At 34.8% G+C, this 19,377-nt stretch overlaps 1 protein-coding gene across 4 annotated transcripts in view; it reads right to left on the bottom strand.

Annotated features, from left to right (window-relative positions):
• The window catches only part of LOC134846057 (trissin receptor-like), a 104,730-nt gene that overhangs the window by 37,328 nt on the left and 48,025 nt on the right, over positions 1-19,377 (bottom strand). For all 4 annotated transcript variants that reach the window (XM_063863240.1, XM_063863237.1, XM_063863238.1 and 1 more), the window contains one exon: positions 989-1,130. In XM_063863240.1, the coding sequence (XP_063719310.1) occupies positions 989-1,130 (142 nt within the window). The remainder of the gene's footprint in view (positions 1-988; positions 1,131-19,377) is intronic.

The following is a 19,377-nucleotide window of genomic DNA, read 5'->3' as shown; positions in this document are numbered from 1 at the left end:
TTCGATACTACAACACAAACAGTTAGTTAAGTTGAGCCTCCCCACGACTATCGCAAGGCACATAAATTTTTTGCTTTTCATACGAAAAATAAACAATGTTGTTAATTAACTGCTGAGGCTACTCGTGAATATCGCAAGACTACGCATAGTGTGGAGGTTTTTTCATTTTTGATTTAGTGCTAACTCTGCGGATATCGCTAGGTTGTCATCTAAGTTTTTTGTTTTCGAAGCTGGAGAGAAATATCACCCTCAGCGCTAAAAATATTCGACAAAAAATACTTATATATTTTGAAAAGGCTCTGAGAAAAAAATACTGCGGAGACTAAATTGGTGGTTTTGTCGTTTTTAGCGTATAATTAGCGTTTTGTTCTGGCTTATTTTATAAGCATAAGTAACCTTCCTAATTTAAGTAAATGTTTTTTGAGTAATCTCTGCTTAAAATACTGAAACTGGCATTCTAATTATCGATTGAATTGAATAAACTGGCTAAATGAAAAAACTACTGTATTAGAGAGAAAGAGAATCAAAACTTTAGTTATTCATTTTAATTAAAATACGATGTTAAATATCCTAAATCGGCAAAAAAATCATTTCATGTTTTCAATGCTGAAAACTTTGGACCTGGATTATGATTGAGACTCCAGATATAGGAAGAGAAAAGAGGCACCATTATTTGAGAGGGCCTTTTAATGAGGGTAGGGCGGCGTAAATCAAAAATTTTTGTAAATCAAAAATATAATTTTTTTTATTGAAATTTTAAAATTTTCTGACTGCTTCAAAACTGAAAAATCATTACAAAAATTTTTTGTAAATTTTTGTAAATCAAAAATATAATTTTTTTCATTGAAACTTCAAAATTTTCTGACTGCTTCAAAACTGAAAAATCATTACCAAAATTTTTGTTCTATTTTAGCAGTTGAACTAGTGTTCTATTTTAGCAGTTTAACTTGTGATTTATGATTGCAGATCTATGATCTATAATACTAACCAGTGCAATCTCGCACCATCTGGTACCGTCGAGGAGAACTAGTCCTGACCCAAACACGGTCATCAGGCCATACACAATGAGTAGGATCCACACTGACGATATGGCCACCCACAGTCTCCTTCTGGTGATCAGCGTCACCAATCTGAACAACGTAAGACAGTTGATGTCGTTAAGTAGTACTAAAGGGCGATCAGGGTGTCAATAAGGAATGAGAAAGAACCCCCCCCCGAACAAAAAAAAATTTAATTTAATTACACGTTGAATGAATAGTTAGATAAATGAGAAATAAACAAAATGAGATTAATGATGCAGAAGATTCATGCAAAAAAGTGATGATGCTCTCTCCCGATTAATATCTAAACAGAATGGAACCCCCAACACTTAGGTTAATTTTTGATTTTATTACTAATTAAGTGCATAAGCTCAAGGGTCCGACAAACTTAAAATTTTCTAAAGGCGTCTTTGGTGATAATATTTTCTAACTTTCCAAAAAGTGCCCAAAACGGCGCCTTTAGAATCTGTTTTCTTTTTTTAAAAAAAAAAAAAATCTGCCCCCCTCGAGAAATCCTAGATTCGCCCCTGCATAATCTGATGTTATTTTTTGTTACTATTTCCGAAGTTTTTGACCGCATAGTTGAGCTAGCTGTGGTTTTTCTCTCAAAATTTTTTACACTCTAAATTTCAGTTTTGGCAGTTATATATCATGTTTTTATGCGATGTTCTTTTTGAGCTGTTTCTATTTTTTTTGCTGTCTTTATATACAGGACAGTCGCATTATGGAACCAGTCGGATTATTCGGGGCCCTTAGATCATTGACTGACTTAGAAACAGTCGCTTTAACTGAAAACTGAAGTTCTGTGCCTTGGTGGATGTGTTGTAAGAGAAACGGCATCAGATTTCTAACTAATCACTTAGCAGTCGTGCAATTGCCTCCGGCCGTTAATGAATAACGGAATTGATCGACGCCGCATCGGAAGGAACAGAATCTGTTCTGCTAGAAGGGGAACCTAAGGTCAGAAGGCGTTCGCTGGAATTTTTTACCCTGGGAGTAGCGATAATTTAAAAAAAAAACGGCTCTTTTCCTCTGCTTTCCTTTTCACCTTTCAAAATTTCTTATTTTTATGCTAATATGACTGAATGCGTAATGTTACAATGAAAAGTAAAAAGAACAAATCTGTTCACAATTGTTACTTTGCTCATTTATGCCAAGTTTCAATGCATTGTGACTCAGTTCAAGTATTTTTTTAAAACTGAAATTCAAAGTGGGAGTGGAAAAAGTGGAAATGGAAACTTTTTTTAGGTCTGCTATTTCGACTTTTTGAGCTCTGCCAAAATCCTGGAATGACCATAATTGGCTGTGCTGCGGGCAACATTTTAGAAGGAAATGTTTTTAAAATGATTTTTTCCCACTGTTGTTTACAATTTCGTTTCGGATCGTTCGGCAATTTAAAGCAATTTCTGCTAACAAGTAATGCAAGAATTTTGCAAATTGTTGCAAAAACGTTCTTTAAGGACGACCCTGAAACCTTTAACTAAAGCCTAAAAACGTCTCTGAATCCTCTAAACCTTCTCAAGTTTAGAAAAAACTAATGTTTTTTTTACTAATGTTATTTCAACTGAGATTTTCAAGTCATTATCAAAAATTTTCAGTCGTGATTCGAACGGCAATAAAAAGCATTTAATTGCTTGTTGTTTTTTGATTTTTTCTCTATTTTTAACATTATAAAAATATGGTCGTGACGTTCACATCAACTGTCTAGTCTGGTTTTTTATGCATTTGTTGTTCTCGGCGAATTTTTTTTGAGCATATTTTATTTATTAACATCCCATTCCAAATACCCATCAAAATGTTGTTTATGAAGTGCTCTGTCGTAAACATTCAGCTATATGGCGGTAATCACGACCAACACACCTGTGTTTCTTGTTTGGAGAAGTCACTGTACAATGGTTTATTATGAAAAGAGGAGACATTGTTGTCAGGAATCTATTGTTTGAAGAAAGATTGACCTGTTTTATAATTCGAATAGAAAAACAGCTCCAATTAGGAAACTATTCAGGCTTAACAAAACATTGTGCTCGGTTTTTGTCGTCTTCTCATACCCGCAAGTCACAGCAATTAGAGTGGAATCAATTTATTCTTTAGAAAAAAAAAGATCAAAAGTTTTCGCTTATTAATTTGATGATACTAGTACGTAATTATACGAAATAACGAACCAAACAATTCAATTGAATCGAAGAGGCAACGTTCTTGACATTTTTACCGACATTTCAACTATTTGACAGCCCCTCCCAACCACCCCCTAGGCCGGTACTATAAGAAGGAGGAAATCAGGAAGATTAAAAAATCAAATGGAAGTTGAACTTTAAGACCACAGTAATTAATGGAAGGCAAGTAAAAAACTAGCGAAAGCTTTCAAAAAATACGAAAACTCAACTTTTTAAATTTCTTTATTAAAATTTTTCTTGTAGGCGGTGGATGAGGGCGCAATTAGATGTCGTATCGGCTAAAATGAGTAGCTATTGCTAAAATCAAAGTGAAATTCACAGAATTAGATAACCTGTCCACACTTTAGCTCATTCATTTGTGTAAATCATTTGTGTAAAACGAAAGAATACATACATTTAAAAAAAAAATGGGTCCAAATCTTTTGATTTTTTTGATTGAGTCCGAATCACGACCAGTAGAGCTTTGGCATGATCCTACAATTTTTTCACAAACTTTTAGTAAGGTATCTAAAAAACCCATCTTACAACACAATTGTTCCTTCCAATCACTACATGCTAGTTGGAGCAAAAAAGCACTCAAATTTTATTGTTCCGATTTTTGAAAACAAAAGGTTATTGTTCCGACTTTCGATACGAAAGTAACGGAATATTTGTGCTCGGGGTGGGTTTTTTTTTCTTCAGACAAATTTCGACTTTTTAACTAGCCATTTTTGACGGCACTTCTTTACATCATTCGAAAGGTATTGTTGTCTTGAGCTCAAATTTGAAAAAATATTTCACCTGTGATCCTTTTTCGTAAAGTTACGGGGGTTTAAAGATTGCCATTTTGGCCAATTTGGACAATTAACGCGCGATATATTTCGCGCTATTAACGCATAAGCGGAGATTTAATCCGTCTTATAAATCGTTCCAAATTGGTTAAAAGAAGAATAGTTGCCATAATTGGTGTGTTACAAGGAGCGAAATCTATCCTTTTGTACTTTGTATGGCGTGTGGGGGGAGGATTTTCATTAAAAAAATTTCAAATTTTAGAAATTATTTTTTTGATTTTGTTTTATTTCATTGAATTTTTATTATTGAATTCTTAATAAATCTTAAAAGGCAGTCGGAATATTCAGTGCTTCGCCCTGATACGAGCAGTCTGTTATAACTGGTTCTTGGTGTGGTATTTTTTTGTCAGACATTTTTCGACTTTTATACTAGCCATTTTGAACAAAAATTATTGGCGCACTGAGCAAAAAATTTGCAAACTTGGCCAACTTAGGAGAGCTAACGCTCAATAAACTTCGTGACAATACTATTTTGTATTCAGCCATTTGATCCCGATCAGAATATTATCCAAATTGATTTGTGGAAAGCAGTTTAAAATTATTGTTCCGACTTTCGATACGAAAGTAACGGAAAATTTGTGCTCGGGGTGGGTTTTTTTTTCTTCAGACAAATATCGACTTTTTAACTAGCCATTTTTGACGGAATTTTTTATATCATTCAAAAGGTATTGTTGTCCTGAGCTTAAACTTGAAACGTTATTTCACCTGTGATCATTTTTTGTAAAGTTATGAGGGTTTAAAGATTACCATTTTGGCTAATTTGGGACAATTAACGCGCGATATATTTCGCGCTATTAACGCGTAAGCGGAGATTTAATCCGTCTTAGAAATCGTTCCAAATTGTTTGAAAGAAGCTTATTTGCCTTAATTGATATGTTACAAGGAGCTAAATCTATTCTTTTGTAGTTTATATGGCGTGTGGGGGGATAATATTCATAAATATTTCTTTTTTTTACATTTAATTTGTTAATATCTATTTTATTACTGCTTTATAAACCTTAAAAGGCAGTCGGAACATTCAGGGCTTCGCCCTGATACGAGCAGTCTTGTTAAATTTTTGGTAGTGGCTAAAAACTTCGTTTATTTTTCGCATAGCGTGCAGGGTGAGCATATTCAAAAAAAATTAAAGACGATTTTAACAAAAGTTTTAACAATGATTATGGTTGCAAGTCTGTGCTCACCTACGAACAGTATTGTGATTTTGAAAATCATTCCTTTTCCGATAAAATTAAGGCGATTTGTCCAGTCCTAACTGCCTAACACTCTCACCTAGATTTTACCAGATTTCGAAGTTTCGAAGCATTCTTAAAGCCTTTCTGTTTTTTTTTGTGATAAAGTTTAAATTAAAAAAAATGAAATTGCCTTATGATTTATTGGAAAAGGTTTTGATTCACTCCGTTTGATTCCGTCGGGGTTTCGGGTGCATAGCGATATGCAATTGGGCCGACTTGTATGCGCATTTAGAATACTTCTTTGTGTTATATTTTTTTACCGCCTTTGATTTGAATAACGGCATTGGCAAGTTTCAAACTCAGCAGAACTTGTAGCGAACAAGATTGGTGCAAAGGTCGATAGATCAGTCAACCAAAATTGAAATTAGTTTCATAAATTAAGTGCTTCAACTCTCAATGAGGCTGCCAGTGTTCGATCCCAACCAATACAAGTTTGCATGGCTCCTTTTCATGATGAACGCGGCAATCACTGTTTGGAGAAAGTGAGTTTCGAAGACAGTGAGGACTAATTCTGCTCCGGGTGGTTTTTTATTCAGACCATTTTACGAAACTCTGGTCCCCTCAGGGGTTCAATATCTTGATCTGCATGGTTCCAGCCAGACTTGCAAACCACTCTAGTACCCTGTCACCAGTCTGTTCAAACGACTCGTTTTAAAATTTACACTTGTGGCAGATTATCCCGCACTACATAATTGTTCCACATTGAATTGAAACAGCTAATTGGTTTTATTAGTTCCACACACGACTCAAATTGGAACAATCAATTTTCAATATCATCAGCTCCAAATTCGTAAATTGCCAATAGATAATTTATCAAACGCAAATCGAGACCAATTAAATGGCAGTCGGAACATCAGGGTTTTGCCTTGATATGAGTAGTCTGGTTACTGCTCTTCAATCCAATTTCAAATATATTATATTTAAACTACGCATCAAAATATTATTTCAGTTTGGATACATCGAAGTCAAAACTAAATCTTTATTTCGAACCGAAGCTCATACTAAGCATTCTTGTACTTTTGGGCTGTGTAACGGAACATTATTTGTTTCTTTTTTGTGCCTTTTCATCGTATCTGGAGTCTTATTAACTCCAGCCATATCTTTAATTTAAGCCTTCTCTTCAAATATTTATGTTTGAGCAAAAACAAAGTGTTTAAGGAAACAAAATAGGAAAAACTGTTGGGCCTAAGTTCACATTATTATATCCTAGCGACAATTAGTGAAAAAAAGTTTAAAAATTTCCACGACATTGAATATGAAGTAAACTTAATTCAAAAAACCTATAGCAAAACATCTGTTGAATTTGTTCCTTTTTCTTGATTAACAAAGGCCTCAAAAATGTAATGGGAAGCAAAATCAACAAGACTGCTCGTATCAGGGCAAAGCCCTGAATGTTCCGACTGCCTTTTAAGGTTTATGGAGCAGCAGTAACAACATAAAAAGATTAAATGAAATAAAATAAATTGAAAATTTTTTTCTAAAATTTGAAATTTTTTATGAAAATCATTCCACCAAACGCCATATAAAGTACAAAAAAATAGATTTAGTTCCTTGTAAAAAATCAATTATGGCAAATAAGCGTCGTTCAACCAATTTGGAACGATTTATAAGACGGATTGAATCTCCGCTTACGTGTTAATAGCGCGAATTATATAGCGCGTTAATTGTCCCAAATTGGTCAAAATGGCAATCTTTAAACCCTCATAACTTTACAAAAAATGATCACAGGTGAAATATCTTTTCAAATTTCAGCTTAGAGCAACATGATATAAAAAAATTCCGTCAAAAATAGCTAGTTAAAAAGTCGAAATTTGTCTGAAGAATAAAAACCCACCCCGAGCACAAATATTCCGTTACTTTCGTATCGAAAGTCGGAACAATAACATGCTCTTATCGCGCCAAAAGTTGAACTATTCCAACAGCCCAAAAAAGTCTGGAGAGTTTTTTTTTTAAATGATGAAGTTTTTGAAAATTTTTTAAACAATTTCAAAATTTTTGAACTGACGTTAAAAGTTTTCCTACCTGCCGAAAACAAAAGAAAATTTCGAAAAATTTCTCTTGACAAACTTGCGTCTAAAAACAGTTGTTGCATCTAAAAATAGATTCGCCGCTGACAATACGCGTTAATATTCAAACTGAAATTTTTTTTATTTCTAATTTGCCTAATTGCCAGTTTTCAAAAAATAATAATGTATTGCTAGATGCGAAACACGGAGCTAGATGCAGAAATTCGTTTTCATGAGGCAGAAAATTTGTGTCGAAAACTTTTTCAAAGTTTTCAAGGTCGTAAAACAACCTCAAAAACTTATATGCAGTTTTTCCGTTTAACAAGATCATGTCTCTACATACAAATTTTGTGGTAAAAGAGAACTGAAATTTGCTTGCGATAGTTGAATTAAATATAGAAAGCCTGTAAACTCTAATGATCCTTAGTTCGAAGAATATGTTCATTCAATTTTAAAATTTTAACTATACGTTTTGACACTTTTTCAAATCATTTGAAAAACATTGTTTTCCTAAGCTCAAATTAAACAAATATATATACTTAATTGTGTTAACTTTTTGTATATTAACGGGGGTTTGAAAAATGCTAACTTGGCCGGTTTGCGATAATTAACATTCTAATTGGATTTAAATGGCAGTCGGATCATTCAGGGCTTTGCCCTGATATACGAGCTGTGTTGTTAGTTATTTCAAATTGAAAGAGTAAATTGTTTCTAAGTCAAGGAAGCAATTTGTTCTAGATGTTTTTAAAAATCTCAAAGTTATACAAAGACATCATGCTCACATTGTCCGTGACGTTTTTCAAAAGTTAGAGTCCTTATCACTTTGAAAGTTAATTAATGAGAAAAAAATTTCAAAATTGGACAAGACCTTTAAATGTAGCTAGAGTAGTCGCGAATATTATGTAGACAAATTCTAAGTGTTAGTACAAAATGGTTTTTCTTTATTTTTTTTGACTCTTTCTTTTATAAGAACCGATTTCAAAAATCACCTCTGAGTCAATTTCACGCATTGAAATGTCCTGATTTTAACTTCCAATCGGTCATATAAGATAAAATGATAACTTAAAGCTTGTAATTTTTGAGAAAAAAAAAGAGAATTCGCTTAATTGTTCACGGTTGGGAAAAAAAATACCTAAGCTCTCGAATTGAAAAAAAAGGCACTATGCTGCTTTATTTGCCTCGTTTTGGCTCCAATTTTTGAAGATGACGACAGAATTTCTATGCTCTGGGGTTTATTTTTTTTGTGAACATTTTTGTAACGTTAAGCGCTTTTGAAAGATACAAATTTGGCCATTGTGGAAAAATTAGCTAGCAATATTTTGCGTTCTAACAACACGCTCGCTCATAAGAGTCAAAATAATTCATTCTAACTTAAAACAAGGCCACTAATTTGGTATTTTTTTTAGCATACATGGCGCCAAACTCAATTGCTTGTTTTTTACAGAACCCACGGGGGCTGAAAGGCTGACAAAACTTTAAAAAATATGTTTTATTATTTTTTAATAAAATTTTTTCTTCAGCCTTAAAGGGCAGTCAGAATATTCAAAGTTTTGCCCTGATATAAAAAGAGTTTTCTTTTTTGATTCAAGTTTGCTGACTTGATATGAATCTTAAATTCCCGATTTTGTAAAATGACGGAATATTTGTACGCGGGGTGGTTTTCTCTTTAGACAAATTGCGACTTTAATTTAGCCATTTTGGTCGGTTCTTGATACCATCTGAAAACTAGTCCTGAGCTCAAACTTGAAAAAAGAAATTTGATGTTTTTTGAAGTTGTTAAAGTTTGCAAATTGCCCATGTGGGATGATTATTGCTTGATAACGTTTGTGCTGTTGACGCCTGAGCGGCGATTTAATCTAGTTGTTCTGATCACTTTGGTACTACTTGAAAAATATGTCAATTTTTGCTTTACGTAGCGTGTTGAGAGGCTGGCTTTCAAGAAAATTTTTTTTAGTATTCAAGGCATTCACAGGCTTAAAAGGTAACCAGAACATTCGTCCAGATACAAGAGTATTGTGTCACTTCAAGTTCGAAATCGATAATTTGAAATCGAAATCAGTATATCGCGTTGATACCTTGCTGCAAAAAATTTTGGTAAAAAATAAGCAATTATTTGTCTTAATCTTGATTTTTTTTATAATGAAGACGTACAATGCTCCAAGCAAAGTTGATTTGAACTTTCATAAAAGAAACCGGAAATAGCCTACGAAAAAACGCGCTTTATTTGCTTCAGGATAGCTTGTTTTATTAACTTACTTCAAGAAAAAAACGCAAAACGATGAAATTTCTTCAAATCCCGTCAAGGAAAGGAAAAATATAAGCCCTTAAACCATTTGTATTGTTTATAGGTAGTTCTTTGATCTAAATTCAAACATTTACCCGACAAAACGCTTTTATTCATGAACTCTTAGCAAAATTAGCAAATTTAAGTTCAATGTGTGTAAATTGCCAACAAGGTCATTAAAATCCACCGATCATAAAAAACGTGAAATGCTCTGAATAGGCAGTGAGTTAAATTAACCATTTCCGATTTGATAAAAAAAAGGTTTCAGAGGTTGAACTGCTGAAAACAAATTATTATCTATACCAGTAATTGTCACAAAAAGTCACAATTAATTATTAAATCTTTTATGAATATTCAATACAAACCAACATTTGCGTAATTTTCTGTTGGAGGCAAAATAGTTGTTAAGGCTCATTAAACCAGTTTTGAGGGTACTTATTTGGTTCTTCGAAATACTTTTTTGATCCTCTCAAAGTACGAAAAAAAACCATCAGAACTTATCTGATTCTTGGCTCAAATTTTGCCAAAACTGAGGTATCTTTAAAGTATTTGATTTAGTGTGAAAAAAAAATTCAGTTCTGTAATAAATCAGATTTTTTCAGCAGAATTAAAAGGCAAAACTTGATGAACAATTGCAAAAATTACTATGGAAACTTGATATTTAGTCTTATCTTTCAAGGAATTGAAATAAGCATCAAAATGCACAAATAACTTGCATGTTTGAGACAAGAAGTTAATAAGGTTTCTTATGTTTTACCCAGGTGTGAAAGAAAACCTGCAGGCGTCCAGCTTGCACGGTATAGCATTACCGTCTAGTGTTTATACAGGGATGCGCTTTGTGATGAATCGCCTTCTCTAGAGTCTAAGCTTGTGATTTGAATAACAGCGAGTTTTTAGTAATTTAATTACGTTTTTAATCACCTTAGTATATTAGTCGCTCGCCCCTTGTCGCTGTTTTAAAATGTTATCATTCTTTTGCTTACATATAGTACAAATCTGCTCATTTAGCTCTCTGGATTTTGATGAACTATTACAATTTGACCGTGACGTTCGGTTTAAATTAGGTGAATACATGACATGACGTGCACAACGTTACATAACTACACATGTTGATTCTTCCCTGGCGGCTTTTGATTAGGGAAAAAACTAAAATTAAGCTTGAACAGAATTAGAAATACATGACAAGACTGCTCGTATCAGGGCGAAGCCCTGAATGTTCCGACTGCCTTTTAAGGTTTATGGAGCAGCAGTAATAGCATTAAAAAAATTAAATGAAATAAAATAAAATGAAAATTTTTTTTTCTAAAATTTGAAATTTTTTATGAAAAACATCCCCCCCCCCAACACGCCATATAAAGTACAAAAAGACAGATTTCGTTCCTTGTAACAAATCAATTATGGCAAATAAGCTTCTTTCAACCAATTTGGAAGGATTTATAAGACGGATTAAATCTCCGCTTACGCGTTAATAGCGCGAACTATATCGCAAGTTAATTGTCCCAAATTGATCAAAATGGCCAAAATGGCAATCTTTAAACCCTCATAACTTTACGAAAAATGATCACAGGTGAAATATCTTTTCAAATGATATGAAAAAATTCCGTCAAAAATGGCTAGTTAAAAAGTCGAAATTTGTCTGAAGAAAAAAAACCCACCCCGAGCACAAATATTCCGTTACTTTCGTATCGAAAGTCGGAACAATAACTGAACTGTTTTACTGGATTGATTAGAAGATTTAGGAGTGACTCGTACAATTAAGATATCTATGTGACTAAAGCACCAAAACAATTTAATAACGCAATTCAAGATATACGTACTTTCTAGATTTTTCTATGTCTCATGATATTGCGATTTCCTAGTGAGCCGACCCCGTGCTTGCTCCTTGGTGATCTGAAGATCATTGTGCCCAAAAATTTTAAAATTTGGCCGGTTCGCTTGTTGGGGACGTTCAACTTTTTCATGCGTAATCGTTAAAAAAAGGGAAAAAGTTTTTTGATCTCAGGAAGTTAAGAAATCCTAATAATCCGACTTCTTTTCTGATCCTCATTAGTCGCAAAAACAAAATTGAGGAGGCCGTGGATGTTGCTATACATACTTGAATACTTTGATGTCGGTTTTTCTGGATTTATCGAAAATGATGTTACAACTTTCGCACAAATTGCCAAGTCTTCATCCAATTTTGGAAAGCGCAATTTGTGATTTTCCCTGCCCTTTCAGCTGCTTTATCGGACACTGGAGACTGCGACTGACCATAAAACTCTTTTAGTGTTCAGATTTGACGACCAAAATGAACATCGATCTGTTTTTGACTGTGTGTGCATTGCCACTGATGCTCCGATTTGTTGATTTTCAAAGGCTTTTAACGTCAGATGGAGTGTATGGCAGGCATCGTTAATCTGCCGTGCAAACTTCTCGGTCATATGAAATTTCCTTGAGACGCAATTTGCGATCACACATGGTATTATGTACCAAAGATTGTTTTTTTTCATCCATATTCAATCGAGTTTATTGCATGTTTTTTGATTTTCGCCCCGTTTCTGGGTTCTGATAATTGCTTAGCATGCTGGTAATTGTATTTTGAAACAAAATAGGTAATCTTTCAAAAGAATCTGCCGTAACTGCTGTTCTTAGTCCGTACTTTCGCGGTTGCAGCTTGTGTGAGGCTTTTGGGTACACGTCATTATTGGTTAAGATTTCAGTATAGATTGTGTCTCGCGCTTCGGTCACTGTTTTGTGTTCAGTTCCTGGTGGTTCTCGTACGTTTTGATCCACAACTTTTTCGTCGCATCCCAGTTCATTATTAGCTAGATCTGCAGCTCCTGCTCCTTCCGGCTGATCATCTCGATTAGGTCCTTTATTCTGCTCTTGTGATGATGGAATGAAAATCTCCCGGTCTGAGTTGGCAGTGGTAGTAGTACTATTATCGGCCCCGGCGGCGGATTTTTACAGGTGCACATTGCGCCATTTCAGCGACATCCTCTTATGGTTGGATGTGTCCAAGCAGCTGTGGAAAATATTGACCAACAGTCTTGGCTCACTCTGGTTTCGAATTGCTACAAATTAACCCGGAGTTTTGTCATGTCGATTGGTTTCACCTCTCCATTTGAATTCTGCGGTGAGGTTGGCCGCAGATGCAATCGATGCACACACTGTGTATGAATCATTCCGGATTTTTGAATTATAGCGTTACTTATGTGAGCACCTTTTTCACTCTGTACAGAGGAGTCCAGAATTGTTGTGACTTGTTTCAAAATCCGAGTGATTGAAGTTTTAGTGGTTGTGCTAACGCTTTTTGGTCATAGAATCCTCGATAGCAATGGTATGAGGCGACAATCTGGTTTTTTATTGTCTCCTGAAAATTTCCCAACATTGCGGCCTGTAAAATTGTAGCGATGCCAGCTTCCAACACTGCTACTTCTCGTGTTTTTGTGAAAAGCGTAGATCAGGGCGCTTAATGGGTTCTCTCCTGTGGGAAGTTGTACTCAGGTAAGAAGCGAGCGACGAGTAGTAAAAAGGGTTATGAATGAGTGTCGCTAGTGGCTTATCTCGATGGCAATCCGACCATTGTGCGTCAGTGTTGAGTTTCAGATTTTTTTCAGCGCTTTGATTGATCTCTCGACTACTCCAATTATTTACAGATGTGTCAAATTGCGACAATTTTTTAGATTTCGAGGAGTTTAATGAGTTCATGCATCAATTAAATTGTGAATGTACTTCCAAGATCCGTTACTACTTACTTTGGATAGAAGTGTTGTGCAGAGAAAATCTTTGAATTGATTTCATCGGCTGTATCGGCACTTGCAATTGTCAGAGGTGCGATGATTAACTGTCAAGATAAAAGGTCATTTCCGGTGAGCACGAACTTGTGCATTGACGACTTGAAAGGACCAACAAAGTCTAGCTGCATCATGTCTTCTGGGAACGCTTGTCATGAGATGATTGGCTGAAGTGGCGGATTCTGTGTTTGTTTGACGCAATTTTCAGCTAATCGTTTGTCGCATTCTTGAGCTGAAATAATTTCCTGACTTTTTCAGTAACTCTCATGACTCCGATATGTCCTCCTCAATGCGTATTATGGATTCTACAGATTGCTTCGTTTCAGTGTGGTTTTGGCAAACAATATTGTTTTTGCTCTATTCACTCAATAAAAATGCACAATTTTACGTCGGTTCCGAAGAAAATGCGATTAATCTGCTTTTCATTTTTTTTCAAGTGGCCGATTACAAAAGTCAAAGACGTTAGTTTTCTTGTTTTCTTCTAACTTTTCAACATATCAATGTCCGGGTCCTGTTGCAGTTCCGCTTTTAGCTTGATTGGCTCTTTCTTTAGAAGCAAGTACTGTATCCGTGTAATCGCCAGCATTCACAGTTTGTCTGATTTCTCGAACCAATGCTTTCGGTTCGAGTTTGTCATCAGTGTATCCTTTTTTTCCACGCATGCCTCGTAAACTCCCACTTACTGCCTTTTCTGTTGATTCGATCAAATTCAGTGACGCGTTTTTCTTCTGTCTAAAATTTTTTGCTGTCAAATCGATATAACTTTTCAGCACTGGTGTTTTATATGTCATTTTTAATAAAAAAGCAAACAATTCTGTTTGCTTTCGGGACAGAAAATCTGATGTGTAATTTGCTGCTATCTGGATGTGTGCAACTGTTATAACAATTGACTAAACTTAATCGAATATTTTAAAGAAAGATGTAAATTGTCAATCAATTTCGAGCCAGAAAACTCAAACCTGAAGAACAAAAGAACACTGTGAAAAGAGCAATAAAATTACACACATTGGTAGCACTAGAAAGAAATTTTATAAAACTTATGGGAAGGCGACAACAAAATTTCAGCAATACTAAACTACACGCACCCGGAATCGAGTCAATGGAATTTCACCAATAAAGCCTTCGATTTGATTTTGTCGCAAGTATTGGTGGATGTTCGTAACTGGGAAATACTTAGTGCTTCCAATGATAAAAGAGTTGACAGACTGTTGCTGTTTTCAATAGTTTTTGTGCTTGACAGGATTTTTAATTTTGGAATATAACAAGCAATTAAATGTTGTCGAACTGCAGCAGCCTTAATACCATGTTCCCGAACACGAGTCGAATTATCAACATATTAAGCGCAGACACATATTAACGTAATTCCTCGCTAAGAAGTTTAAATAGTACTGGAATTTCACCGTCAGAATAAGTTTTTCTCAGGAAATTATCGGAAACGAAACCACGATACTGAACAAAGGTAAAAAATTTGTGATATTTTTTCTTTGATTTAATTGGCTGTTTAGGTTTATCATGATCGGCAGTAATAAAATCGGTTAAAAGTTATGGGTACGTTTCCATAAAAATGGTGTTAATGATTTTGCCTAGAAGCTTTTTATGAGATTTTTTTATCAGTTAAAATGATCACTGGTTTGACTGACTCCAGATCTAATGATCGAAAACGTTTAAGGGAAATTGGGTGATATGAATTCTTTGTAATAGATAGAGAAACTCAGTTGCACTGTGCTAAGCAATTGGAACCCAAAAGACACTGGTGCGTACCTAATTCATCTCATTTAAGTTGTCCTTTTCGACATGATCTTCGACCATGTGGACAAAAGTGTTCCATGATAGCTAGTATATCGAAAAAACTCTTATGTTGCAAAAAAGTTTCAGGTTCTAATACTTAGACTAAAAATCGTAGATTACGTAACTTTCGCTTCAATTGCGTGTTTAAAGTATTTTGACTGAATGTCTTAGTGGCTTGATCAGTTTTTTCCAATACGTTTAGAAGTAAGCGTTTCGTTTTTGTTCGTTGCGGTACTTAGTTTTTTTTGTCAGTACTCGACTTCCAGTATGTCCAACTTTTCCCCATAAGTCCCAAAACTTTTATCTGGCGCAGACAATTGGGGCGAATGGTTTTGGATTTTAACTCGCTGCGTCAGATTTTGTGCAGGTTGTTGGACGAAGGCTACATTCTGTTGCGTTGTTTAACCATCGGATGCGGTTGTTGATTTAATGCGTGTGTGAAGAACCCTGGTCTTGATGAAATTGAGGCTTGTGTTGAATTGGGGTTTTTGGCGCGCATTCGGTAGATACTGTTGCATTAGACACGAGTTTTTTTACTTGTTTTTGGAATCCAATTTGCTGTTGGTTATAATTCAGATTCGCCAGTTAACGAATGTTGCCAGTTTTTTTCCCCTTTTTATTGATATCCATACTGGTTGCATTGGTTTTGATAAAACCGTTTTTCTTGGTTTGGGACGAACAATTTTTCTTGACTTGGTCTCGGCATATTAGTTGGTCTCGGCTCTAATCAGGTTTTGAATGATAATCTCGCTTAGTTCATTGAAGCAATTGAAGCCAGGTAGTCTTCCTTCATTTCGACACATGTCTTACATTGTAATTTTTCTAAATGTTAAATTACTTAATTCTTGAAATATGTTTAGTGGCGGTTGCTCCATTTTTGTCACGGCAACCTTTCAGAAAATCTCTTTACTTGATCGTTTCGATTGCCTATTAGAGCATCGAGCCTCTCTTGTTTTCAGCCACTTTTTCTGTTAAAAGATCCCGCTTCGATGGCAGCATCAGCCGTTAAATCGGGTGTTAGTTACGCTTGTTTTGGCCTGTTTTGTCAAGTTACCATAAAGTTTTCTGATGTATACTTCTCCGGACCGAATCGCAGCTAACCAAGTTTCAGCACATGCACCTCTTGCAAGTGCGGGATACAAAAATGATCTTGAACATTGCTAGATTGGCTCGATCATCCGCTCTGGTCAACGGTAGCAACATTTGGGTAAAAAAACGTAGTGCATCTTCTCGCAAGTGCTGCTGCTTTTCCTGCTACTCCCATATATCCTTGAGCAGTCAAATGGTCGTCAATTTTGCTTTACTTTTTTGTGATGGAAAGTATCAATGCCCAATGGATAAATGGGTTGAAGAACTTAAAATGTTTAAAGTTCTTTTCTGAAAGACTCAATAAGTCTCTAATGAGTAGCGCATTACTTTCCGACCAAATTGAATGAAGGAAACAAATAAAAAAGTGATACTTTTTTATTAAGATCGAAAGCAAGTTTCATAGTAATAGCTTTTTCTTCCTAAGGCGTATTTGATGAACGGAAGTTTGTTCCAAGTTGAAAATCTTCGCTGAAACTTAGAAAGAATAAAAGTACAACCTTATCTGATTCATTGAAGCTGAACTGAAAATGATCAGATTCTGCCTTCTTTATTTTTCCGACTTTCGATACGAAAGTAACGGAATATTTGTGCTCGGGGTGGATTTTTTTTCTTCCGACAAATTTCGACTTTTTAATTAGCCATTTTTGACGGAATTTTTTATATCATTCAAAAACTATTGTTGTTCTGAGCTTAAATTTGAAAAGTTATTTCACCTGTGATCATTTTTCGTACAGACATGGGGGTTTGAAGATTGCCATTTTTATCCATTTTGACCAATTTGGGACAATTACATATACTTCGCGCTATTAACGCGTCAGCGGAGACTTAATCTGTCTTAGAAATCGTTCAAAATTGGTTAAACGAAGCTCATTTGCCATAATTGATTTGTTACAAGTAGCGAAATTTATCATTTTGTACTTTATATGGTGTGTGGGGGGATGATTTTCATAAAAAATTTCAAATTTTAGAAAAAAAAAGATTTCATTTTATTTTATTTCGTTTAATTTTTTTTATGTTATTAGTACTATGTTTTTAGCACTAATTACTTAAAAAAATTAAATGAAATAAATTAAAATGAATTTTTTTTTTCTAAAATTTGAAATTTTTTATGAAAATCATAAACCTTAAAAATCATAAACCTTAAAAAGCAGTCGGAACATTCAGGGCTTCGCCCTGATACGAGCAGTCTTGTTTTCTCTTTATTATCAGTTCAAACTTAGCTAACAGTTCAACCAAAACAGTTTTCCGCTATTTGATTCAATTCTATCACTTCTATTTGAACAGGGAATAATTTGAAGGCAAATATCGTTCTCAACGATCACATAAATCTTAAAATAGCTTCTGGCTTTCTACCGGTCCACAACAGTGGTGTTCAGACCAGATCAAATCAAAAGATCGATCGCAGCTTATTTTTCAGAAACTGAAGCTGACTGACTGTTGTTTCAGGGAAAATTATCAAAAAAACGTCAAACTTGCTGACGAAATAAATCCAGAAGAAATTCAAATGACAAATTTTTTCCTCGATTAGTGGGGAAAACAAAAAATAATGAAACTCAGGAGTTTGCTTTTCCATCCTCTCTCAGTGAGAGGATGTTCAGGGACATCTAAATGGTAGTACGAAGCTACTGCTAACCCGCAGAGCGTGTGGTTGATGCTGAACAAGCCAAAATTCTAGAAAAAATCAAGAGTAAGAAGAGTTTGATCATGAAACCAAGTTGAAAATACCGCTGCTACGGAGGACGAGATGATGCGAATGAGCTCTATCTCGGGGCTAACACCAAAGTTAAGTGAGGCAAACAGAGTTTAAAAAAGACGATACTCTAACCGTCATGCAACTTGTCCATTCGTCTACCGATCAAGCTAAGCGGAGATTTAAGCGGAGATTTGTCTTAGAAATCGTTCCGAATCGGTTGACAGAAGCTTATTTGCCATAATTGATTTATAAATATGAGCGAAATCTATTTTTTTTGTACTTTATATGGCGTGTGGGGGGATGATTCCATAAAACAATTTCAGATTTTAGAAAAAAAAATTCATTTTATTTTTTTTACATTCACATTTTATTTTTCTACATTTAATTTTTTTATGTTACTACTGCTCCATAAACGGAGCAATCGGAACATTCAGGGCTTCGCCCTGATACGAGCAGTCTTGCTGTATTTTGAAATCAGAAAGACGCGAGCAACTTCTCATTTAAAATGTACGAAGATCTTAGCGGGTTAAAAAAGTGCAATTAAAAATTGTCGTTTTGGCCACCTTCTTTAGCGTGGAGATAAAAACTGCCTCTGCTATATCTTCTTGGATTTCAGTGGAACTTGTTTTTAATCAAAACATGAGAAACTCTCCTTCCTAAAATCTGGATAATCCGTCTGAATTCCCCGAACCAATTTACAGGGATGAAATACCAATTTCCTCGAAATTGTGTTCTCAGAATACCATAGGGTGTATTTAGCTAAACATTTAGAATTGAAATTATGAAAAACCAAAGAAGCTATTTGCTGTGCAAGTAACTCATAAAAATCCAAGCCCAGTTATTCTTGATAAGATAACCTAAGAGAAAAACTTTTTAAATAAATGTTCATTTTTCAAGTTTTAGATCGCATTTGTTGACTAATCAAAGATGTTTTTATCAAACACAGTTATAATCGGGCACGGATTCAGGGTTTTCTTGAGGGGGTCCGTTTTCAAAAAAAATCAAAAAATTTGGTCTTCACTTTTTAAAACCGACTGATCTTTTTCTATTCTTTCCCAAAACACAAAATGATTCTTTTTTTGCTTAAAAAGTTTTGCTTCAAAAATTCTGCTTTACTTTTTTTGAAAAAAAAAAACGCTTATGATAATATTTGCAATGACGAAACAACGAAACGACTTTGTAACAACGTCAAACCATGAAACCAAACCCATGTGTATAAGAGAATAGAGTTTGGGTTTGACAAGGGGTTGATGAACTTTACGTATTTTTACCCTATTGCGTGAATGACAGTTAAATGTGAATTGAACTATTTCTTATCAATACCTCGACTGCTAATCGCAGTTTTCATACTTCAAGTCTTAACCATCAATTAGATTTGGATTAAAATTATTATTGCTGATCATTTCAGAATCGAATGCCTTGCCAATTAAGGTCCGGTGTTCTTGCGATGACTTCCTTTTGGAGT

Source organism: Symsagittifera roscoffensis, chromosome 5 (assembly GCF_963678635.1).
Source record: "Symsagittifera roscoffensis chromosome 5, txSymRosc1.1, whole genome shotgun sequence".
Taxonomy (NCBI): Eukaryota; Metazoa; Xenacoelomorpha; order Acoela; family Convolutidae; genus Symsagittifera; species Symsagittifera roscoffensis.
The sequence above is the reverse complement of the archived record's forward strand: the minus strand, read 5'-3'. Positions and strand labels throughout refer to the sequence as shown.